General features: G+C 41.7%; 1 protein-coding gene across 1 annotated transcript in view; it reads right to left on the bottom strand.

Annotated features, from left to right (window-relative positions):
- Positions 1-7583: 7583 nt before the first annotated feature.
- Positions 7584-24683, bottom strand: part of sema5ba (sema domain, seven thrombospondin repeats (type 1 and type 1-like), transmembrane domain (TM) and short cytoplasmic domain, (semaphorin) 5Ba) — a gene marked incomplete at both ends in the record, with an annotated part of 90012 nt that continues 72912 nt past the window's right edge. Inside the window, 9 exons of the mRNA XM_080037795.1 lie at positions 7584-7763; positions 9838-10043; positions 10829-10873; positions 12233-12370; positions 15944-16114; positions 20390-20602; positions 21536-21761; positions 22848-22995; positions 23526-23669. Coding sequence (XP_079893921.1) covers positions 7584-7763; positions 9838-10043; positions 10829-10873; positions 12233-12370; positions 15944-16114; positions 20390-20602; positions 21536-21761; positions 22848-22995; positions 23526-23669 — 1471 coding nt within the window. The remainder of the gene's footprint in view (positions 7764-9837; positions 10044-10828; positions 10874-12232; positions 12371-15943; positions 16115-20389; positions 20603-21535; positions 21762-22847; positions 22996-23525; positions 23670-24683) is intronic.

Raw genomic sequence — 24683 nt, 5'->3', positions numbered from 1 at the left:
GACCTCCTATTGGCTGCCCGCCAGAGTGCCGATCACTGCATCTGTCCGTCAGCAGAATAGCAGCTGATTAATGCTTTCACTGCGACCATTAATAAAAAAAACTACCGAGAAGCTGCTCTCTACTAATTGAGAGGTACAGCCATAGGCGTAGATTTAGGGGGGGACGCAGGGTACGTGTCCCCCTCAATAATTAGAAGAGATACATTTGTCCCCCTCAAAAAGTAAGGAAGACAACCCTATTCTCCTCAAAATAGGTAAAAATTACAGTTCAGGATGTTGATGGGTATATTTGCATGCCTGATGTTAATAAGTGGAGTAAATGTCATGAGCGTCAGACTTTCCTTGTGGGAGATAGCAACCCTAGCCCAACCCTAATCCTAGAGAAAATGACAGCCCAAGACTGGCTTGCTTTGAAAAGCACCCCCTCTCAAAATCGATTTCTCTTCATCATAGAATCAAATCATTTGGTGTGTATATTTGCATGACTGATGTTAATAAGTGTAGTAAGTTGCATGAGCGTCAGACTTTTGTTTCGGGAGCTAGCAACCCTAGCACAACCCTAATCCTACAGAAAATGAATGGAATGCAATGTAAATAGCCCAAGAAAAGACTGGCTTGCTGGGAAAAGCAACCCCTCTCAAAATCGATTCCCTTCATCCGAGAATCAAATCCTTTGGTGTGTATATTTGCATGACTGATGTTAATAAGTGTAGTAAGTTTCATGAGCGTCAGACTTTCGTTGTGGGAGATAGCAACCCTAGCCCAACCCTAATCCTAAAGAAAATGACAGCCCAAGACTGGCTTGCTTTGAAAAGCACCCCCTCTCAAAATCGATTTCTCTTCATCCGAGAATCAAATCATTTGGTGGGTATATTTGCATGACTGATGTTAGTAAGTGGAGTAAGTTTCAGGGGAGTCAGACTTTCCTTGTGGGAGATAGCAACCCTAGCATGACCCTAATCCTACAGAAAATGAATGGAATGCAATGTAAATAGCCCAAGAAAAGGCTGGCTTGCTGGGAAAAGCACCCCCTCTCAAAATCGATTTCTCTTCATCCGAGAATCAAATCCTTTGGTGGGTATATTTGCATGACTGATGTTAATAAGTGGAGTAAGTTTCAGGGGAGTCAGACTTTCCTTGTGGGAGATAGCAACCCTAGCTCAACCCATATCCTACAGAAAATGAATGGAATTCAATGCAAATAGCCCAAAAATGGACTGTCTTGATTTGAAAAGCACCCCCTCAAAATTGATTTCCCTTCATCAGATAATCAAATCCTTTGGTGGGTATATTTGCATGACGGATGTTACAAAGTGGAGTTGTTTTCATGAGCATCAGGCTTTCAGTCAGGAAACTTACTCTACTTATTTACATCAGGCCATTTTTGTTTTGGGCCATTTGCATTGAATTCCATTCATTTTCTGTAGGGTTAGGGTTGGGCTAGGGTTGCTATCGCCCACAAGGAAAGTCTGACGCTCATGAAACTTACTCCACTTATTAACATCAGTCATGCAAAGGATGTGATTCTCGGCTGAAGAGAAATACATTTTGAGAGGGCAGCTTTTCACAGCCAGCTAGTCCATTTTTGCGATATTTACATTGAATTCCATTCATTTTCTGTAGGATTAGGGTTGGGCTAGGGTTGCTATCTCCCACAAGGAAAGTCTGACGCTCATGAAACTTACTCCACCTATTAACATCAGTCATGCAAATATACCCACCAACGGATTTGATTCTCGTATGTGGAGAAATCCATTTTGAGAGGGGGTGCTTTTCACATGAAGCCAGTCGATTCTTGGGCTATTCACATTGAATTCCATTCCTTTTCTGTAGGGTTAGGATTGGGCTAGGGTTGCTATCTCTCACAAGGAAAGTCTGACGCTCATGAAACTTACTCCACTTATTAACATCAGTCATGCAAATATACACACCAAAGGATTTGATTCTCAGATGAAGAGAAATCAATTTTGAGAGGGATTGCTTTTCACAGCAAGCCAGTCCATTTGTGGGCTATTTGCATTGAATTACATACATTTTCTATAGGATTAGGGTTGAGCTAGGGTTGCTAACTCCTACAAGGAAAGTCTGACTCCCCTGAAATTTACTCCCCTTGTTAACATCAGTCATGCAAATATACCCACCAAAGGATTTGATTCTCGGATGAAGAAAAATCAATTTTGAGAGGGGGTGCTTTTCAAAATTGATTTATCTGCATCCGAGTACCCCCAGACCCCCACTTATAATGTGTCCCCCCAATGTTGAAGCGAAACCTACGTCCTTGGGTACAGCTATAGGGCTGCATAGAAGCAAATGAGTAGAACGTATACAGCAGGGATATACAGCAGGGATATGTGAAATCATTGATGAGTGTGTGTATGTGTGTACTAGTACAGGTATCTTTGGGAGGACCACTGCAAGCGCATTTCTCCATTGCAGTGAGGACATTTTTGTAAAGTGAGGACATTTTGACTGGTCCTCACTTCCTTAAAGGCCTATTTGAGGGTTAAGACTTGGTTTTAATGTTCAGGTTAGAATCATATTTATGTTAGGGATAGTGTTAGGGTTTGGGTTAAGCAATTAGTTTTGATGGTTAGGGTAAGGGGCTACGCAATGCATTAGCCAATGCCAGTCCTCACAACGATTGAAGTACAATAATGTGTGTGTGTGTGTGTGTGTGTGTGTGTATGTGTGTGTGTGTGTGTGTGTGTTTTCTTGGATGCAAAGTGGATGACTCTCCCATTCTGACAACCAAAATTATGTAGGTGCTCCGGTGCAAAAATACAAACAGTGCACTCAAGTTATTTATGAGGGGGCTAAAGACTGAGTGAGCGTACACACACAGCATGTTTTATCAGATTTAATTTAATGTCTCTTGCTGTCCCGCGTGACAGAAGCTGTTCTCCAGGCTTTGATCTTGATTTTCTTGCAGCACGGCAGCAGAATCATTGTAGTGTAATGATAAAGTGCGGGTGTCTAGGCCACTGGCACCAGCAGTGATCCACGGGCACTCTGCTGGACACACCCTGACTACTTGGCTCGTTCGTGCCATCCATCTCTCTCTCCCTGTTCTCATACGGCCAAGGATTCCAGCACCGCAATCATTTGTTCTGGGGACGAAGGGGAGAAGGATGCACCCTAGAGAGAGTTCATACCTTAGCATACACATACTGTGGCATGGTGTTTAGTATGGAATAATCAGTTTTAGGCAGGGTTGGTTCTTTTTTTAAAGAGTTCTTTCTTATAATTTATGCAGATTTCTACATACAGTATGTTGGAATGTTCACACTAGCTTCCCCCTACAGACATGCCAACTAAGTTTGACGGACTATACAGCCACACTGGGAGTACCATTAATTGGAATCAGCCTCGAATTACTGAGTTAATGAACTTTTATAGTCATTATACAAAAAAATATATACAATGACATTTGGTAAGGATTTCTCTCAATTGGTCAAAAGCATTAAAAGTAGAATAGAAAATATATATAAAAAAAGTAGGATAATTGTGTATCTTTCATAGAACAAAAAATGCACCGCGCCCTGTTGCATTGACATACAATACAACTTATGATCATGGCACTGAAGTTTGACAGGTTTGAGTTTGCTTATACTTGTTTACAAGTGTTTGGCAATGCTGAGATACTAACGAAGAGTTGTTTCATGGTAGGCCTACTGACGACTCCACTTGGTTCTCTCCTTTATGTGTCTCAAAAGTTTATTAGACTAAAATCTATCTCAGCAACGCATAAGCTAAAACAGTCCATCACTACACACTTACTTTTTAGCAAGATACATTAATGGTTAGTTTTGAAGTCTTGAGGGCCTTTGTTTATACACTAATGAACAAAAAACATATTCTTAATTTCTGTAGTGCCATTGAGGCATACAGCTGCATACAATCTGTCATCATTACCAGACACACACATTCTGCTCTCACTTTTATAATTAGCTGTATTCCAAAGGTTGAGCCGTGGGCAGGTTGACATCCAATCACACAGACAGGTGATTATCTCCAGATTGTGAGCAAGAGGGGAGGGTTAGGCTTACTGATTATTAGATGAACCAGTTTTTGAAGCTTTTTCAATTTCAAGAGCGACAGGCAAAATAAATTGATGACAGTGTTTGGTTTGGACAGAGTAAACCAAAATCTGTTGAAATGTTTACTCCTGCATGAGTTTTTCATCAAGCAAACCTATCAAGTTGGATGATAAACATACTGTTCATTTACGAAAAATAACTTGGAGAGGTCAGACATTAGCATTTTCAACAGTCGATCGGCATCTCCAATCAATCATGAATCTTGACATATGAAAGTCCCTTTAAAAAATATACAATCCTTCCCACAACTGTTATTCTGAAAAGAGATGACTGTCCATATACGGTTGTGTTGGCATCAAGGTTTATTATCCTTTATAATGTACAATATACAAAAATATAGGGTACCAAAAAATTCACAGTGTCTAAAAGGCAGTGATTACAGTCTACATGACAGGTCTAACAGTACACCTGGTAAGTTGCATAGAAGGGCACAGAGCCTCACATCGCTGGGGACAGAGCTTAATAAAATCCACCAATCAGAGGCCTGGCTTTCAGCCTGGCTAGTCATACAAAAAAATGACTTATACTTAATTCCATTTCTCCAATTATTATACGTGAGGATTTGCAGTCTATAATATTTGATATACTATCATTTTATCAGTGCAACTACATGGTTATTTTCAGTCCGAATTCATGTGTTTTTGAAAATTGGATGTTTGAGCAGCTGGGGAAGGTCATAAGCCAGAGGCGGTCGGTCAAATTGTGGAGCTCTGTCCCCCAAACAAACCTTATGGTTGGTGTGTGTGTGTACTTAGCTGCTGCACTTTTTTTTAAACAACTATAAGGCTTTTTTTCTTCTTTTTTTTAAACAAACAGTGTTAGCTATACAATATACAGATACATTTACACGGTCCTCTGCGGGGTCATTAAATGGGCCGCAGAAGTCTGCTGCTCCTATATACAGATAGAGCTTTCAATCTCGTGCATTGTACAGTAGCTGAACTGAAGAAAAAAAAAAGCATTGCTGGGTTAGCATTCATCAATCAGGCAAAAAAAATTAACAATAATAAAATATAGCGGTAACACTTTATAATAACTATCCGTTGTAACTCGTTAATAGATCATTAGTAAACTCTTAATTAATGATTATTAATGATTTGTTAAGTGTTTGTTAGCAGTTTGTTAAGGATTTATAACAATGGTAGATAGTTAATATCTTAATAATTGAATCAGTTCATCTGTGAGGTAATCCGAGATTAACTGATCACGTCACGTTCAAGTCCATGGCATGCACAGTGTGTATTGAGTTTATTTAAAAATATTTGAAAATGGGGCTGCCCTCAGTTGCCCATGCACTGTGTATAGTCTATAGCCTATTTCAGCCTCGTCGGTATCTCGGATTACCTCCCAGATGAACTGATTCAATTATTAAGCTATTAACTATCTACCATTGTTATAAATCCTTAACAAACTGCTAACAAACACTTAACAAATCATTAATAATCATTCATTAAGAGTTTACTAATGATCTATTAACGAGTTACAATGGATAGTTATTATAAAGTGTTACCAATATAGCTGTGAAAAATGCCCTTTATAAACCAAGCTTTGACTATAAATAGTGTCTGTTCCACCTGTGCGATGCTTTAACTTACAATGATTAACATCTCGTACATGAAATATAGAGAAAAAAACAGTAGAATGCCTGGAGTGTCAGCGACAGAATGCGGAATAAAAAAAACGCCTTTAACAGACCTCCTCATATATAGTCATATGTATGAAAGCATTTACATTGTACAAAATACAGCATCCCTCTCTTTGCTCATTCAGACTTACAGACACGCAGAGAGTACATGTGTTTGCATGTACACACATCCACTCACACATGCAGCCATTTTGAAGTTTACACAATCAAACCCATAGGTTAGCATACTTTAGAATTTTTGTTTCCTTTTGTTTTTCAAGCAGGGCCAAATGGATTTGTATTTCTTCTTACAATCATTCTTTGAAAATATCAATAATTTTTTTATTGTTTTATTTTGTGTTAATAATATTTCATGTGTTGAAGATGCAATGGTTACCAAACTTCTGACAAAATCAAGAAAGCAAAAACAAAGGAATGTGTTCATTCAGTGAAGTGAAATTAAGAGAAACAAAAAAGAAAATTAATCAGCTATATCTTATTTTAACAAAACATTTCCTCCTATGCTACGGCTCGTCTGAGAATAAAACAATCATAAAAAAATTAACGTTTAAAAAAAAAAAAAAACAAGTGCCAGTCTACTAGCTTATTCTACCATCATAGAAAACCCCAATCCAGTTGTCCAGCACAATGACCATATTTGATATGACCAACGAGCTATTTTTTATTTATCTTTTTTGCACTCAGTAGAATCGATGCATCCATCGGAGAATCGATTGGAGAATCAATCAATTCCCTTTTTCAGAAGTCTTTAATAATGTTCTTGGAAGGAAAAAAACTGAAGAAATATAAAGAAAACAAAAACAAATCTGGCCCCTGTCCCTCTATTGCATACAGGCACCCAAGGCATTCCCGAAGCTTTATGTACAGTTCGGTCCTCTTCCCACGATCCCCCTTTGAATGTCCTTGTATCCGCAAAAAGGCGTGTGACTTTGATCTTGAGCAGAATTTGAGAATATTTCCCAAACGCCGGCGGATGTGACCCTTTATAACTTCTTCCTGACAGCTTTCCCAAATGGTATCGACTCTGAAGTCCTTATCTCCGTCTGTCATGTGAAATAGACAACAATGGAGGAATGCATCATTCACCCCCAACAGAGCTGATATTGATCTCTAATTAATTTCATCATCGACCTCATTGACTTCTCTCTCTTTTGTTGTTGTTGTTGTTGTTGTGTGGAAAAGGACATTATACCCGCTGTTTGATCTCGGTAACTGCTTTTGTTGCTAAGAGACCGAAAGTTCATTACTGGCTGTTAATGTGGTTAACAAATGGACACAGAGGCGTGAAGTGGTGACCCAGATCCATAGAAATGTTATATCATTTGAAATTGTTTGTGTTGTTCATTTCCGGCTCCGAAATGTTGGATTTGCTTTGCCTCAGCACCTGCGCTTGAGATATTCCGGTCATAACAATCTGTCCGAATTCATAACTCCTTTCTGCTCGAGTTTTTCCACTAGACCCCCCCCCCCTCCCGCCCCCCAACAATTGACACTGCCATATCCAGTCAAGCCTTTAGAATAACACACATCACCCACACCCCCAGCTGCTTGCATAAGTCCCTGAACGCACCAGTAGGACACAGGCACATTTCCGCGATGGAAAGTTCCAGAAAACGCCCTTGAAGAAACAAACTCTACCATGCGGAAGAGACATCGGTGAACACAGGAACCTGGCAGAGCGCTGAGAAAATATTTTCAGTCAGTTCATGTCGGTTCAGTCATGTCACCGTGGCGATTGGGCGATTTTGGTCCGTTTGAGGGGGTGGGGGGTGGGGGGGGGGGGGGCGCTGGCAGGGGGGTATCAGAGAGCCAGTTGTTGTTGTTGTTGTTGTTGTTGTGTCTCAGCTGTTGTTTTGACTGTTGTTGTAGGTCCTGCACGGCGAAGGGGACTGGTTGGGCTGATAGTCAAACTTGCCCAGCGCGGTGGGATAGTAGGTAGTGGTGTAGACGTTGGTCTGCTGCAGCGGCGTCGGGTAGAAGTTGGATCTCTCGTCCGGCAGAAGGTTGTTCTTGTTCAGTGTCTGGAATGAACACAGGAGAGACACAACAATAAATGAATTGATGCTTTTTAAAACTTTTTTGCATATTTATACAGTATTATGCATTATTTTTTTTTTTTCTAATTATTTTGTACTGCCAGAGGAGAGCTGAACTGGCTTACTGACTTTCACCGTCTGATGTTGTCTGACAATGTTACAACAGTGAACATAAAGAATATTTTTGCAGTGTTGACACCGTGTTCTGCTAATCTCAGTCATTCTTGGGCGCAGGTGAATAAAAAACACCTCTACTTGCCTGTGTGCTTGTGTAAGTGTATTCATAACCAAAACAGACCAAAACAGATTTAACTAATTTAATTTTGTTTGTGTCAAGCATACTCAATACACTAATATACGAGATGGTGGGACTACACTGCAGCTCTCTTAGATAAAAAACAAAAAAAAAGAGTCCAAAAAGCCCACATTTTATTCTAATGCGATTGCTGTGTCTCTGAAAGCCGAACATAAGGTGAAACACTTTTCCAGGGGAAGCATTAGACTAATGTAATCCATCTAAACAGCTCCTGGGACCAAGGTAGGGAGATAATCAGGTTAGAGTCGGTGAAATACACAACGACGGGGCATTATAAATTGGCCCCGGAGTGGAGGGGGGGGACCTGCTTTGATAAACAGTGCTGTGTAGTGGTGGCACACGGTGACTTTGGCTGCACAGTCTGGCCCACCTTCCGGTCGTTAAAGCTAATGAGTTGAGGCTCTCAGCGCCGCAAATGACTGTCAGCGCCCCGACCAAACGGCAACAACAATATAACAGCAAAGGACAACAAGTGTCGGCAGGAGGCGGACACGATTGGATTTGGTTAGGCTGTGTGTGTAAGTGTAGCCTGCCATGTTTGGGTACGATCTTAGGTATGGTTAGGTTGGCGGGGAAGAGGTTAAAGGAATAGTTCAACATTTAGAATTTTATTGCTTTTTGCCTCACTGAATGGGATGCTAGTGAGAAGATGAATGACAATCGAGAAAGTCCAGTTTGAAAAATACATTCATGTACAAAAGGATCAATTGCAAAAACACTCCACAGCAAATTTCTAATTGGGATTTTACCCAAAATATAGTTTGAAATATGGACAAAATCTAAGACAGTGTTTAATTTGCAACAACCTTATGAATTACTGTCATCAGGGAAATCTGATGACTTCTCCTGATTGACAGGATTTAGTAAATATCTGCCTTTACTGTTATTTAATAATCGGAGCTGTTCTGTCTGTTAGAACTTGGAGAGGCAGCAGGATGTTTAACCTGGATTTTCAAAGTCAAACAGATGCAGTTGCTGATTTTGTAAGAGGTTGAAATGAATCACTTTGCTGCTTTAGAAAATATGATGGCATATTCTATTTTGAGGAAATGCATGTAAATCAGTGATTAGGATACTACCCTTTCCAAGGCCTGATTAGAGCTTCCATTCTGTCAAATAATTAGAGGGTCGTGACAAATACTGTATTAAACTCAACCCATTGTTTCGGAACAAAAAAAGTTCATTTATCTACAGCTTATTATCACAGGCATGATTTAATGCATTTTACAGAGCCATAATACTCCACTATTATCTCCCAGAGTTCGACTAAACAACAATTAATGACAAAAACAATGGAGGTTTGAGAGAATAGAACACAAAAGTGCTCCAAAAGTCTATGAAAAAAAGTTTCTTGACATATTGTAAATGTGAATGCACAGCGGACCCGTATAGCAGTGGGCGGTGGAAGGCTTACTAATGCTTTAGTGAGATAATGGGGCCCATTAATAAAGGACTTTGTTTGTATGCTGGTAGAAAAGCATTAAGCCTACAGTATATAGGTTCTTTACAAGAGCGAGGAGGAAGAAAAAATGTGGAGCAATTCATCTTGCTGCGATTAGCGCTCTATTGAGATAAATGCATGAATAAAGCTGGTAAATAAAACATGAATCACATACATCGACCTTGATGCTTTCACATTTACATTGTGGGTTTGTGCACCAAGTTAAAGAAAAAAACTTAAAAAAAAAGTATAGGCCTACTATTTGCATTCGTGTTACTTTCACCTATCTCAGGACCACGCACCTTGAACTCCATGGGTGTGTACTTCTCGTTCTTCGGCGTGGTGTTGCCCTTGTAGTTGAGGTGGTTTGGGGTGGTGGGGTGGATGATGGCCGACTCCTGCGAAGGCTTGTGGAAACGCTGGCAGTAGACGTAGATCAGGAAGGACAGGAGCCCCGCCCCCAGGAAACAGGAAACACCGGTGGCGATCAGGTGGATGGAGGTAAACGCTAGAGGGGAAATGAAAAAAAAAAAATATATATGTATGGTTATTAAAGGGCTCAGATTCAACTATAACATTCTATAGCTTTTTCACAAATGTTATGCTGTTGACACCGTGCTATTTGCTGTATCAGCTCAACCCGTAAAACATCATCCCCAGCTAAGCTTTCCATTGAGTTAGTTGGATATCAAATATCTGTTGTTAGGGAAAATCGTTCAACCGTATTCGGTGAAGTAATTTGTGTGGCCTTCGCTGTGTTTGAAAAGTGTTACATGAATAAAGTTTGATTGATTGAACTTATGAAATGTCGTCTGGCTACTCGATGGTGCAAAATGAGACTGATTTAGTAAAACATATTTTTTTCTCTCATAGGACTGAATAGAACAGTAGGTCAAGGACAGGTAGGGAAGACTACTTTACAAGCGCTAACCATTCCTGCATGATAAACAGGTCTAGCATGTCTTTGTTGATATGTCTTTTCAAGGACTTTGGTTTTATACCTCCTCTCAATAATGAAAAAGTTTTCAGTTTCGATGCCATGTTAGCCATTTCTTGGCCTATGGTCAGTTTCCCAATAGTTGGACAACTTGTAATCCGTTCCAGACACATTTTTGCACATACAGTTATGTTTCTTCTTTTCTCCCGAGAGGATGTTACTCGAACTTTTGAACAAACTGAACACAATAATAATGTACATATAATGCATGAAATCACACATCATGGACAGGCATCTGTGGAAAACATATAGGGGGGGGGGGGGAACATAACATGCACACAGTTTGATCCACTTACCTCCGCACTGTTGGTCCTTATCAAAACCAGATGCAGGGAGAATGACTGTGGAGAGGAGAGGAACACAGGGTCAGACGCACACACACATACATGCATTGCAAACACACACATGCACACACATGCAAACACTCTCCTCTGGAGACACAGCCTACAGAACAAAACCACCACCGACTGTAACATCACGGGGAGTTGACACATGCAAAAACAAAAACAGTGGATGAGAAATTGAAATGTCATTTAAAAATGTTGTGTAAACGGTCCGGGGAGAGGTTTTTTTTGAATCAATGAACAACAAACTTTGTAGAGAAAACATGAACTGTTGAGTGAGAAAACAGGTCTGCTCAGTTCAGATTTATCCTCTTTGGTTGCTGTTGGAGACATTTGAAAGCAGGACAATAATTCACAGTTACAATGTGTCCCGTACCCCACACATCCTAGAGCGAAAGAAGAGGAAGGTTGATGACCGTGTGTGTGTGTGTGTGTGTGTGTGAGCTGATTTAAATCCAGTGCCACATCTCATAATTAATTTTTTGGCCTAATTTTTTTTTTTTTAGCTTCCTCACATCCGCCACCGCCCCTCTCTGCAAGTGACCTTAACAAATCCATCCCTAGCCCCACATTGAGATTTTGCGATAAAATTAAAATGTGGTTTAGTGTTGTGACAACCCATTAATATTAATGGCCTTGGTCTGGACTCATTAGGGATTCTGAGCGTGGAGAGGGCCAAATGCTGGCAGGCCATGAAAGATCATTTCAGTAGAAACCTTTCTGGGATCGTTATTAGAATACCAAGGTGCGCTGACAGGCTAACAGGGTCGACCACGGACCTGTTGGATTCACATTCACAACTTTATTATGGGTCATTAAAGGTGCATTATGCAACTTTGGGTGTGACAAAGAAGTGAACATTTTCGAAGATTTATTGTTATAACTGAAAAGGAAAATTGGATCCCTGGAACACCGTTTGAAATTAGAAAAGCTACCCGAAAAGTTACTGTTTCACTGTTGTTGTTTACAGCAGCAGGGCCCACTTTTTTGTTTACAAACTTATTCGTGTCTTAGTTTTGGTACCAGGTGACTCAAAATAATTAAGTTTTGATGTATGCTGATCGAATTATTCAATATTTAGAATGACATGCAGTGAAAATATTTTTTTATAAACTAACTTTTTATAAACTAATTGCAGGTTCTTCAAATGTAAACAAATCCCCCTCCACTGAAACTGCATAGTGCACCTTTAAGACGAGCAGATTACTTCAGTGCACGGAGAAAATGTCAAAGAAACATTGCAACTCTAGCTATCTTCAAACGACAAACAACCACCTGTTATGAGGACTTCAAAGCAGACTGCACCTGGTCCTGTGTGTGTGTGTGTGTATCTTAGCGCTTACTGACTTGACTCACCGGGTATTTCGTTGCAGTCCCTTCGCTGCGTGCTGTTCCCCACACAGGGGCTGTTGCTCTGAGCGCCACACACCCGACTCCTCATCTGCAAACCTGACTCCTCACAGGCCGACCACAGGGACCAGGCCATCCAGCCACCTAAGACACAGAACAAAAAGCAAATGAATGAATACAAACACATCACAAGTCAAACTCAGATGATGGCATGGAAACCAAACCAAAATGTCGACCACCCAAGCTGTCACCACCACCACAATCGTCCGACCTCACTGACCAGCCAGAATAGCCCACAAGAGGACACACACCGAAAAGAAGAAGTGCTTGTGATGTAAACAGGATTGGAAGTATAAACCTGTGGAGGGTTTGTTTAGTGCATTGCGGAGATGTTTGTCCCACGAGCCAAAGCTTTAGTGGCGTTTCCCCGCAGCGGGCGACCGAGCGGTAAACAAAAGGCACCTACCCAAGAGGAAAAAAGAGAGAATTCCCAAACCCCCTCACTCAGCTCCTCCTACCCCCTTTGGAACCATGCACTTGCTGCACCCTTTAAAAAGGCACCAGAGAAGGAGGGAGAGCACACAGGCCACCGCAAAGAAAAGACTGATGGAAAAAGGTTTTGTTATTCAGGGTGCTCTCGAGTGTGCAGTTTTGGCCAGAGAGGCAGGAGACAGCTAGGCTTCTTTCTTTTTACCTTCCCTATCAGTCTTCTGCTCACCGACAAGCTGCTCAGTCCCCACCATCTGCTCCCTTCTTTGCGCACAACCATATTCTAGACACACACACAGAAAACACACCCGCCAACTGAAAAAGGGTTTAAAGGAATAGTTCGACAATTTTTTTTTAGCTTTATGCCTTTCACTCTCCGGCACAAGAACAAGGTGACAGAAACCGTCCCTGTAACTGTGCGTGCATTTTTTGATTAAGACATGGGCAAAGGTCGCTCATCCAGGTTAGCTTAGCTCAAACACTGGTAGCCAAGGGGAACGTTAGCCTGCCTCTGCTGACAGTCAAAAGAAAAAAACTTTACACTTGGGACTTGTTTATTTACCACCTTCTGTTGCTCTATATATCTTTTACATGTTTTGTCATTTTTAAAAACCAAACTCATACTGAAAGGAAACCAGGAAATGCCCTTGAAGGTTCCCTAATCTGACACAGCGTTGAAGTTAGTTGGAAGTTGGAGACGTGAAGACGTTGCTGATAACCATCTGTCAAAAATCCAACTTCAAGCTAACTTCACCACCTGCTGCACCCTATAAAAAGCACCGGAGAGGAGGGAGCACACAGCCTACTGCAAAGAAAAGACGGATGGAAAAAGGTTTTGTTATTCAGGGTGCTCTCGAGTGTGCAGTGTTGGCAAAGATGGCCTTAGTTTAGACAGAAGACAGGCCTCTCTATCAGTCTGCCACTCACCGACAAGAAACTGCTTGGTCCCCACCATCTGCTCACTTCTCTCTTCACTATCTAGACACAACAAAAAAAAACCACACACACCGACCAACTCAAAACCCAAACGCCTTTAATAACAGTGCATCACAACAGTCCACTTTTAGTTGTCTCATTTATTCCCATTTATTTTTGTCACCCAGACAAGCTGCGTGATCGCACTGTCGAGTCAGAAGGAAAATGCCATAGGGCCCTAAGGCTCTTCGTTAGTATTCAGTCCTATTCAGTCCTTCCTCTGCTGTCCCTCCCATTACTGCAGGAGATTTTAATCAAATGACCTGTGACAGGGGCATCAAATATACCCGTGACTGACAGCCAGCTTTGCCTGTAGTAATTACACATGCAGAATGGATGGCGGCACCAGGAGCCTGGGACCCAGATAGATAGATAGATGACGGATGTCAATAAATGAACGGGCAAAGGAGACAGTCTGGGGGCAGGAGAGGTTGTTTGGCTGACAGCGGATGGGCTCAGTCCTATAACGAGATATGTTGCTAGACGACCTGATAAAGGAGAGTGATGGGCATCTCGACAAATGGGGGACGAAAAAGCCGTTTACCTTTCCTTGTCTAAAATTACCAGGGAGGCTGACTGTAAGCGCTATGATAACCTCCCCGTGAATGACAGTCGGGCCGATTAACAATGAAAAGCAACTGAGGGAGACAATAGTTAAAGCTATAGTGCGTAACTTCTGTCGCCCCCCATTAGGAATTCTGAGTTATTACAATAACAGTGTCGGCGTATCTACATGAGGTAAGCCTTCATGGATTTTGTTCCTTCTGCTGTACGTCCAGGTTTTTTCTTAGCAGAAGAATCAACAACTGAAACATTTTGTGGGCGCTTCTTGAGCTCCTGCCTCAGTCTCGGGGGACAACACCAGTTTGTAAACGCTGCGATACTGAGAAATACAAACAGAGTTTTGTGGAGGTGAAAGGCATAATCAATTTTCTGTCAATAGTTTGGCAATGGCTTGAATGGCTTTAATTCAGGAAGAAATCCTTTTCTCTATAAGGCAGTGCTCTACCCACACACACAAGGACACATATACCGTACACGAGTGCACCAGACAACAATGTCCAGGCAGCGACTGTTTTGCAGCAAAATCAATAAAACAAAGATGGAAATCACACCGTGGCGACAAAACGTTGAAGGCTGTTTGATATTAAACTCTAGGCTGAAGCCTCATTGTGAGTTCCAATGCTGGACTTTTCCCCCCCTCCTGGATTAGCAGGAATATCTCATGAATATTTTAGTGTCCTTGTGGGAGCAGAATGGAAGTAGAGAGAGGGGGTGGGGGGTTGGGGGGCAGAGGGTGTTGTTATAAATCTCATCATCACATGCAAGGCTAACCTCCAAATCAAGGAACCAAAAAAAAAAAAACATTTCAAAACCTTATCTTAACCTTTACTTTACATCCAACTTTGGGCATAAGCAACTTTTGTTTGTGAATTTGAGTTGTAACTTTAGTTCTTTACATGGGCCTTTTTATGTTAACACTGCCATTAAAGTTAATAAAAGCAACGGAATAATAGATGTGCAGGTCAGTCTGGGGAAGGACTCGTACACCAATCCTGCTATCTCTATTCTAAGCTTGGTGTTAGCTACAATGGCTATCCAATCTAGTAGACAAATGTGAAGAAGAGCTTATTTCTGACTTTTAGCAGCCTTCCCTGCATGCTAATCAAAGGTACATGCTTTGGGGGTCTCTTGTCAAAACAGGGACCCATATTCATGTTGAAAAACCATGAAAAAGCAAAAATAATAGGTGACCTTTAAATGCCAAATGAACAAATAAACAAAAAGCTTAATTGTTTTGTTAATAAAATGACTTAAGCCGCAAAAACTACGAAGGAACTAGAGTTAGATAAACTGTACATGTGACACTGTCAGTATCCAACATGTACTCACAGCTTCAGACACATTATGTCAGATTTCCATATTTTCAGACCCAAACAAATGAAACCTCTTTAATAACCTTTCCAGAGAAGTTGCCATGGCGCTTAGACCTCCAGCAGCACAGCAGGGAAATGACACGGTGGGAGGACGTGCTTGTTTGCTCGGCATGAGTCTGTTTATCTTTTCATATATCTAAGACCTGCTTCATTCATTAGGAAAACATAAAAATGAGCAATTTAGCAATAGGGGGACAACACATAAATTAAACTGTGTGTGTGTGTGTGTGGGGGGATGAATGTCTGCCTGGAGGCGCGATGAAAGGACTTCCATGACAGAGTTTAGATTTCCAAATGTATGTGTGACCTCACTCACCATCGCAAGTGTGTGTGTTGCACAGGGCCTCTTCAGTGTGCAGTCCTATGCAGATGTCTCCTCCGGTGGCGGGCGCAGGGCTGTTACAGGAGCGCGTGCGTTGGTAGTGACCGCCACCGCAACCCACCGAGCACGAAGACCATGAGGACCAGCAGGACCAAGCACCTTTTACTGGAACACACAGACACACACACATGTTTACATTACATAATCACAATATAATTTGTCAATATAATAAGTTAAGTTATCTTTATTAGTCGATTTACACAAGGCACATTGAAATTCGTCTTTTCGCATATCTCAAGTTAGCACACTTCGGAGGGGGTCAGAGCGCAGTGTCAGCCATAATACAGCACCCCTGGAGCAGTTTGGGGTTAAGTGCCTTGCTCAAGGACACAATGGTAGAGATGGAGGGCGTAGATGTCATACCAGCCACCACTAGTTTTAGTACTAACACCCTCCTGTCCTGTGCCGGGGATCAAACCAGCGACCTTATGGTTACTGGTCGGCCCCTCTTCCTCTCTAGGCCATCCTACCATAAGACACACACTATCCCGCGGCTACCATTTCAGACTATTATTTTCCTTTCGGTGATATAATATATCAGGAGAAACATTTTCTCAACCAAACATGGATTCATTTCAGCTCAGGTTGAATAACCTCAAATGCAAACATCTAAAAGAGAAAGCCTAGAAGGATCAAATATCTATTCATAAGCCCAACATGAATGAAATAATTATGCGGGAGACATACTGTATTTCCACAGAGATTCTTAAGAATTGAATATGCTACCAATTTACAATTTAAACAAAAAAGTTTCAACTTTAGTCCAACTTTAGGAAAGAGAGTTTAATGTAAATTTGTTACCAATTTACATCAGATCCATTTTAAGTTCAAAGAGTTTTTAAAGTGCTATTAGAGGAAATGCATTCTAATGTAAGTGTAGAACTTTACCATCATGTCGAGCCGATGTAATTTATTTATGAGTGATTTAATCCAGAGCTACTAATTAATTGATTTAATTATTAATATTCTTGTATATTTCTGGCACATTTAACAATCCTCTTGTCTACTTGATTTAGTTTAATCTTTTACTATTGCCACTATGTGTGACTGTTATGGTAGTTATAATGTCTATGGACTTGTCTTGATGCTTGACTCCCTTTCAGCCTGAACAACTTGCAACTTCAAAGTGAAGAAAAAGTTGTCTCAATTTATGAGCTCTTCAATCCTAGAACAATAAAGTGCTCATATTTAATATTTAAATACCAGACTAATGGAAAGGATTTGTCCTCAGCTATGAACACTATTAACACTGGTCAGTATCTAGAGACTTACCCTTACTAACACAGCTTGCAATTAACCTACTGTATAAGAATTGTTGACAACTTGACTCTACGCGACTGCTCTGTTATTTTCTCTTTGTTTTGTGTTGTTGTTGTGAACCCCCAGGGGCCAAAAATCAGTTTAAAGTGGACTCCAGCTGTTTGTGCTGCTGGCCTATTTTGAATACCTATGCAGCTACTACAAACAATAAACACAATCAGTCTTTCTTTCTTCGTCTTCTCATACTTTTAAATATTATAATGTTGCAAACGCCCTACACATTCATTCTATGTTTAACTTTTCTCCCACCTTCTATGTTTTACAGCAAGAGAACATGTCTATTTGGTTTTCTTTGCGCTCTCCCCCTTATTATATTTTCTTTTTGTATTTGCATTGTCCCGTCCTAGTGAATGCAGTGTTCCCATGGGGACCGGTAATGTTGCATAAGATCTAATCAGAAGAGCGTGACTGACTAATTGACGGGCTGGTTGACAGGCTAATGCCCAAGTCGCTGTTGCCGTGGTTACCGCGCTGAAGAAAACTTCATTATCTGAGTGGATTAGTGTGACACACAGAGAGTGAGGCAGGCTGTGACCACTTAACTCTGCCCCAGCTCACACACACAGTCTGCCACCTTTCTCTCAGACTTAACTGGCTGTTTGTCTGACTGGTGGGCTCACTGAATTACTGACCAACCCACCGCCGGCTACCTGACTCACATGCTGTTTTTATGGTTCTCTTACTGCCTGCCTGTCTTGGCCGGCTGTCATGTTATGTTGTTGTTGTTGTTTATGTTGAGAAATACAAAGTCCATAAGAGCAAAAATTCCCGACCTCCATGCTGCTCACTTTCAGACACTTTGATTTGGATGAGCCGTATGTATTGGCAGAGCAGCAACACATTCAGACATTGACCCGAGCCACAAGTCCTGTGTTAAAAAGGCAGCAGACAGACTTGACATTTGACTCAAGACTATTGGTTTGACCATTTTCAAGGCAACTGTCTTCACCGGATTCCTTAGTTTTGAAGCCAAATAAAACTCATTAAGTTTGAAGGAAAACTGCCTTTATTTGAGCCAACTCATTATCTTTCGTTGCGCTACCTTATCATTTATATGAAATGCAACTTCAGGTTTTGAGTGATGCATTCTGAGGTATTCCAAAAAGTAAAAACATTTCTGCAAATTTACTATAGACATGAAAGATACATTTTCATTACGTAAGAATGATATGCAATCTTGTGAAAGCTGTATGCTCTTACCAACCACCTCAGTGACTGCCTGCCTTTTCTCTCACACGCGCGCGCGCACGCGCGCACACACACACACACACACACACACACACACACACACACACACACACACACACACACACACACACACACACACACACACACACACACACACACACACACACACACACACACACACACACACACACACACACACACACACACACACACACACACACACACACACACACACACACACACACACACACACCTTTTTCCACCGCACGCCCTACCACACTATTCATTCATATCCCTCCTACAACCTCTATTGCCTCCATCCTTCTCCCCTAATGTCACTTTCAATTACTATTTTGCACTCATTCTCTCTTCTGTCGCTGGCCTTGTCCTTCTCAAGCCGTGTGTCTAGCCGGGACAGGCGCTATGAGACTCACTGTACACGTGATAGTCATGGCAAAAGACTTTCTGATTGGGCTTCTTCCCAATGGGAGGAAACCAAGGCCACCTCTCCTGAGCTTCTTCAAGTTACATATGTCAGTTGCTAAACTAACCTCCTAAGCATTTCATGTCGATGTATACAACTCTACGGCAGGAACACCATAGGAATTTGATCAGCTTTGCCCCAACCAATCATAAATCATTCATTCATAAAGGTACCAGTCATGAATATTTAGGGCGAACTCTGAAGAGGAGTTCAGACCTTCAGCATGCCATTGTGTGTGTGTGTGTGTGCGCCGTTTGTGTGAGAGAGTGTGTGTGTGAGAGAGAGATGAGACGAGAGAGAGAGAGAGAGAGAGAGAGAGAGAGAGATAGTATGCATGCCTTCATCTATATGCCCGACCTCAGTCTGCTTTAATAAGTGTAGCTTGTCAGTGTAGCGCTCTGTGGTCAGCAGAGTTCTAGGTCAGCTGATTATGGTTTGATGAGGAGTTTGAAATAGATAACTCCATTTGTCCAAAAGACTCTCTCCGCACTGCTGCAGCTGCTGCTTACCATTAGCTAATGAAGCTAATGATCCACTCAGCAGTATGTTACTACCACCATTGACCTTTCTCTCTGTCCGTCTCCATCTCTGTCTCTTAGCGTGCATGTGGTCGCTTCTTTGTGAACCCGTAATATACTGAAAACGCCAGAAAAGAGGCCAATAACTGACTTTATCTTTACCACATTTGAGGGTCTGTAATTTCCTGTATTTAAGTGGTATAGAATAGACTCTTGGAATGACTTGATAAAAAAAAGAAAGAGATATGAGATTGTTCTCAAATCCAACAGTACCAGATAGAAGCGCAACAAGATTTATTTTTTAAATTTTTTGGTACACTTCAATACAGTTGCCAAACTGAAGGTTTCCCTCAGATTTTAAAACGCCAGAGATTTAATGAGCCAATATGTCTGAAAGACTGTCTGGAAGACTCCACTCTTCACCACAGTTTAAAGTTAATAAGGTCATCTTGCATTAAAATTTACTTCAAATAATAGAAACCGAAGCAACAAATGGGAGAAAGGCGCACATATCACGGTGTTGACAGGTCAAGTGCATTAACACTCTCCACTGATCACAGTGATGCTGCAGCGTTGTCTTGTAAACTTCTAACGCACGTGTGGTTATTTGACAATAAATGCATGCGTGGAGTGGAGCCGTGATGTCATCGTTAACACAGTGATTGGCATTGCTATTCACATGGTGACGCTGGAGATGCTTTTCGAAAAGATTCCCCTCTGGAAGCTGGTTTCAAAAGTTTACGTTTTCAAGACGTTGCAAACGCTGTTATCATGTAAACAAACGGCCCCAATGATAAAAAAAAAATACTTTTGCGTTGTGTTGAAATCATTCACAGTGTAAACATGGCTCTTATTAAATCCTTGACTGACCTGGACATGCCTGTACGTTACAGTCCTGGTACTCCACCGGTGAGCCCCTGCATGCCACGGGGGCGCTCTTGCCCTCCGGTCCGGCACAGCTTCTCCGGCGGGTGCGATAGCCTTTGGCACAACTCTGTGAACAGCTGGACCAGGTCTCCCATGACGACCAGCCGGCGCCCGCCACTCTAACCACCGGTGTCTTCAGGAGCTCCTCCACTAGGGCTGTAGACAGAAGAAAGAGAAAGAGCCGCTCCAGGTTAGAATACATTATGCATTGTGCAGTAACTGTCAGGTGGAGAGAGTTAAAAGACGTTATACCCGAGATGTGAAGCATACTGATTCTGAGGGAAGCTACACCGTGTATATGACTTTGCCAGCGGGTATATTTTCTCGCTCTGTCCTTTCTCTCAAACTCTATCTGTGTCGATCATGCGTCGCACAGTTCCCTCCCTGCTGACACAGTTTCAAATGTTTGTCACAGTCGATGTGGTTCCCCCCAAGGAGGCTGACAGGAGGAGAGAGGTAATCGATTCAGGAGAGGGAGGGGGGCCGTGAAAAAGCCACCAGTGGAGAGCAGCAGACTGTGACCCTGTGTTGCTCAGTCTCTGTGTGTGTGTGTGTGTGTGTGTGTGTGTGTGTGTGTGTGTGTGTGTGTGTGTGTGTGTGTGTGTGTGTGTGTGTGTGTCTGGAGGTGCTGGACCGCGACCCCGTCACTAACAGCGTGTAGGGGAGCTAACAGGTCACACAGGAGGGCCGTTTCAACATGTCAGCTTCTGACTGGGAGAGAAATCTCGCCTTCTCATAGATTTTCTAAATGTTTTTGTGTTGAGGTCTCTGCAGTACTGAATGCTTCTGTTTACACACAGATACAGATAACAGATTATCATCCGACTGACATTTACCAGCACATGCACATGCAATAGAACAAAAAAAAGACGTTGCCTTTATTTTGATATAGTTTTTCTCAATGGCTTTGTCATGGGTTGGTCCTAGGCTCACCCAGGAACTACAGCTGGCGTAGTAAAATCACTACCGCTTTTGTCCAAAGGGGGTGCAGCAAGAATGAACACAAACCGACAGTTCCTACAACTCCTCACACACAATACCAACAGTACATTGACTTGTCACTGTGGTCTGGTTAGCTGGTTGACTTACTGTCCGTCTCGCATGCTGCCGTGCCGTCGTTGGGACAGAAGCGCGTCTCCACCTTCCTGCGTCCTATCTGCAGCTCGTGTGGGTCAGGCAGGTGGGCGCGGCACATGTAACGCATCCTCTGCTCCTGCCTCGCCCCGCCCTGAGTCACGTTCACAGGCATCCAGGGAGTCCACGGAGTGTTCCTCTTCACCTCGGGACAAGCCTCCAGGTTACACGCCTTGTATTCCTGCAGGAGAAAAGGTGGCAAAAGTCAGCGGAGGCATAGTGTGGTAAAGTGTTGTTCACAATGTATTAAACAACTGCATGTGAAAAGGCCCTGCTAGAAAGTTCTGGCAAAGTTCTGGCAATGTTCATTAAAGCTATAGTGCGTAACTTTTTGGTTTAAAAATAAATGGTGGTTACCCTCAAGCCTTCGCCAAACAAGTTCACACAAGGTTTATTGAGCCTATCAGCTCGACAAAAATAAAAAATAAACAGAATTGCTCATGGGGGGGGGACAGATGTTAAGCACTATAGCTTTAAACCATCACCAAACCAACACCAGTTAATGATTATTTTGCTATCAAGATGTGATTATTCTGAGAGTGGTATTTGAGGAAAAGGTCATGTAGTTTTAAAAATCTTGAGGGATCTGTCCATTAGTGTCGGGGTTACTTGTTTGATTTGAGGGGGACTTTTTTTTACCAATCTGCAAATAAGATCAATTTGGTACCAATCTCTGACTGTAGGTAAAAGGTTTAACCAGGGTATCACCTTTACAAGTGTACTAAGTGTGTGGGGACACTGAAATATTGATGTGACGTTTTCAAATCAGTCAACACCCAGAGTCAATCACCTCACAGTGACAAAAGCCATCACCATAAAAAAAAAAAGATATGTGACATTTTGATTTGACGTCAAGCATATCATTGACATTTTACAGACATCTTTTGTGTACACGTCGCTGCCTCTGTCCTGACTTAAGCCGACTCATCCAAGGTCGGGAGAGAAAATCGAAAACTGTCTGTTTTTCTTTACCGGCTGTCCTCATCCCCTGTTCACCTCTAAAAAGGAATTTGCTCTCGCTTCATTAAAGTGTCCCTGTTTATCCTCAAACAAACAGAGGACCAACTGGAAGATTTTCTGACAAAGCCACAGCATTTCGCTGTTCAAACAACATTTTTAAATTGTCCTTGCACAAATACAGACTTGGCATATATAATACTGAGATTGAAGAATGTTATTCTATGTCTTTGTTTATCTGTTTATGTTTATAAATCGGTGTGTGTGTATGTGTGTGTGTGTGTGTGTGCGCGCGTGCGTTTTATTCTACCAGTGCACATCCTGGACAGCTGTTGCCATTCTCACAGCTGCGGACCCTGGAGTGGACCCCTCCCCCACACTCTGTGCTGCACTTGGTCCAGGAGCCCCAGGGGGACCAGAATATGGGCTGAGGGCAGGTCACACCTTCATTGCAGAACCTGTGGAGATTATGTCAATTGGAAGTTATTTTGTAGCAGAAATACAGTAGAGAAGAGAGCCAAGGACTTGACACTTGGACTTGAGTCTGATTGTAGTCACATAAATTAATGAATTGAGATTTGACTTGGATTTCACCTTTTAGTTATTTTCAATACTCTGAACCAAAAACCTCAACTTACATCTACCAACCACAATCATTCTTAGCACATTTCTGTAGGATTTGTTCATATGTTGTTATATTTCTGATTTAAGATACATGTTGTTGTTAAAAACCTTCCAAATATGCATTTTTGAGACATGAACATTGTATTTTTTGATTTATAAAATGAGATATTGCCAATATATTATATCTATTCAAACCATTCCGTAAAAATTGGTCCATGTAAGTAATCAACTGCGAGTTTTACAATGATATCTACATTGTACCCTATTCACCCTATGGTGTCTATTATAATACTTACATGAAGTCAATGACAAACATTGTATTGAATAAACCTAGTTGGACTATGATACATGAGCCCCTCCTCACCTCTCATCCCTGCTGGGCCCCACACACACTCGGCCTCCGTGTCGGGGTGACGGGTTGTTACAGGAACGCTGTCGCAGCTCAAAGCCCGTACCACAGGTTGTGCTGCACTGTCCCCATGACGACCAGGGCGTCCAGCCTCCGTTTCTATGGCAACAGACACTCAATATTACCTCATACTTAACTCACATATGGTTCTGAAGCATGCAAAAGTATTCTCCCCTCGATTTTGGTATTATTCTGCCACAAGGTTATGTGAAAGAAAAAAAAATAATAAGAAAAAGCGCGATTTTAGCTTGGTCCAATAATGACTCTGATTCTGCATAAAATCAAATGCAAACACACATACAGAGCTCCTTCAGACTGAGACACATTCATTCAATTTGCTTAAGTGCTCTGTTCCTGGGTTGCACTCCTCATGATTTAATTGCCACTTTCTGCAAAAGCACAATTCAATTTGGACACCAAGGATTAAATGTGGCACAGCATGAAGGTGCCTGGGCTCTGTGTGTCAGCTCCGTTCTCTGTAACACTGATTGGCCGGTAGACAGAGCAGCTGAGAGCTGTCACAAGGAGAAACATGGACGTCACCTACATTCATCTGATAGGATTCCTCACTTTTATGATCTTTTCTCATGTTCTGTCAGTCTGCAAATTGTGCCCTGAGGTGAGTATGTTTAAGTCAATCAGGACGTGGCGGCTACAATAGCAGCAGTTCACGAAACCATGTTGGAGTTCTGAACTTGAACCTGGACTAGACTCATTTGCAAAATGATAAAAACTTAATGTGCACAATGATCATTGCATATTAATATAATGTCCACTGAGCCAGAATACAAAAAGAGCTCACCCAACCTCAATTAGAAAAATAATATTTATTTATGATACATTGATTCTAATTATTGTGTGTAATATTAATAGATATTATGCAAATCGACAGCATCAGCTTTGTTTTAGGCAAAATAGGCTAATTCGTAAAGCACACTAAAATAAGGCATATACTGTAAATGCAGTATAGCAATAGCTGGAATACCATGAACAGCTAAATAAAATCAATTGAAGTGGATTAAATGAAATGAAACGCATTAAAACAGTACATAACAGAGAAGAAAATATGTTCTGTACAATGATGGGCAAAATGTAATAGAGGAAAAGTGCAAT

The sequence above is a fragment of the Ammodytes marinus genome, assembly GCF_949987685.1.
Source record: "Ammodytes marinus genome assembly, chromosome: 12".
Classification (NCBI taxonomy): Eukaryota; Metazoa; Chordata; class Actinopteri; order Uranoscopiformes; family Ammodytidae; genus Ammodytes; species Ammodytes marinus.
The sequence above is the reverse complement of the archived record's forward strand: the minus strand, read 5'-3'. Positions and strand labels throughout refer to the sequence as shown.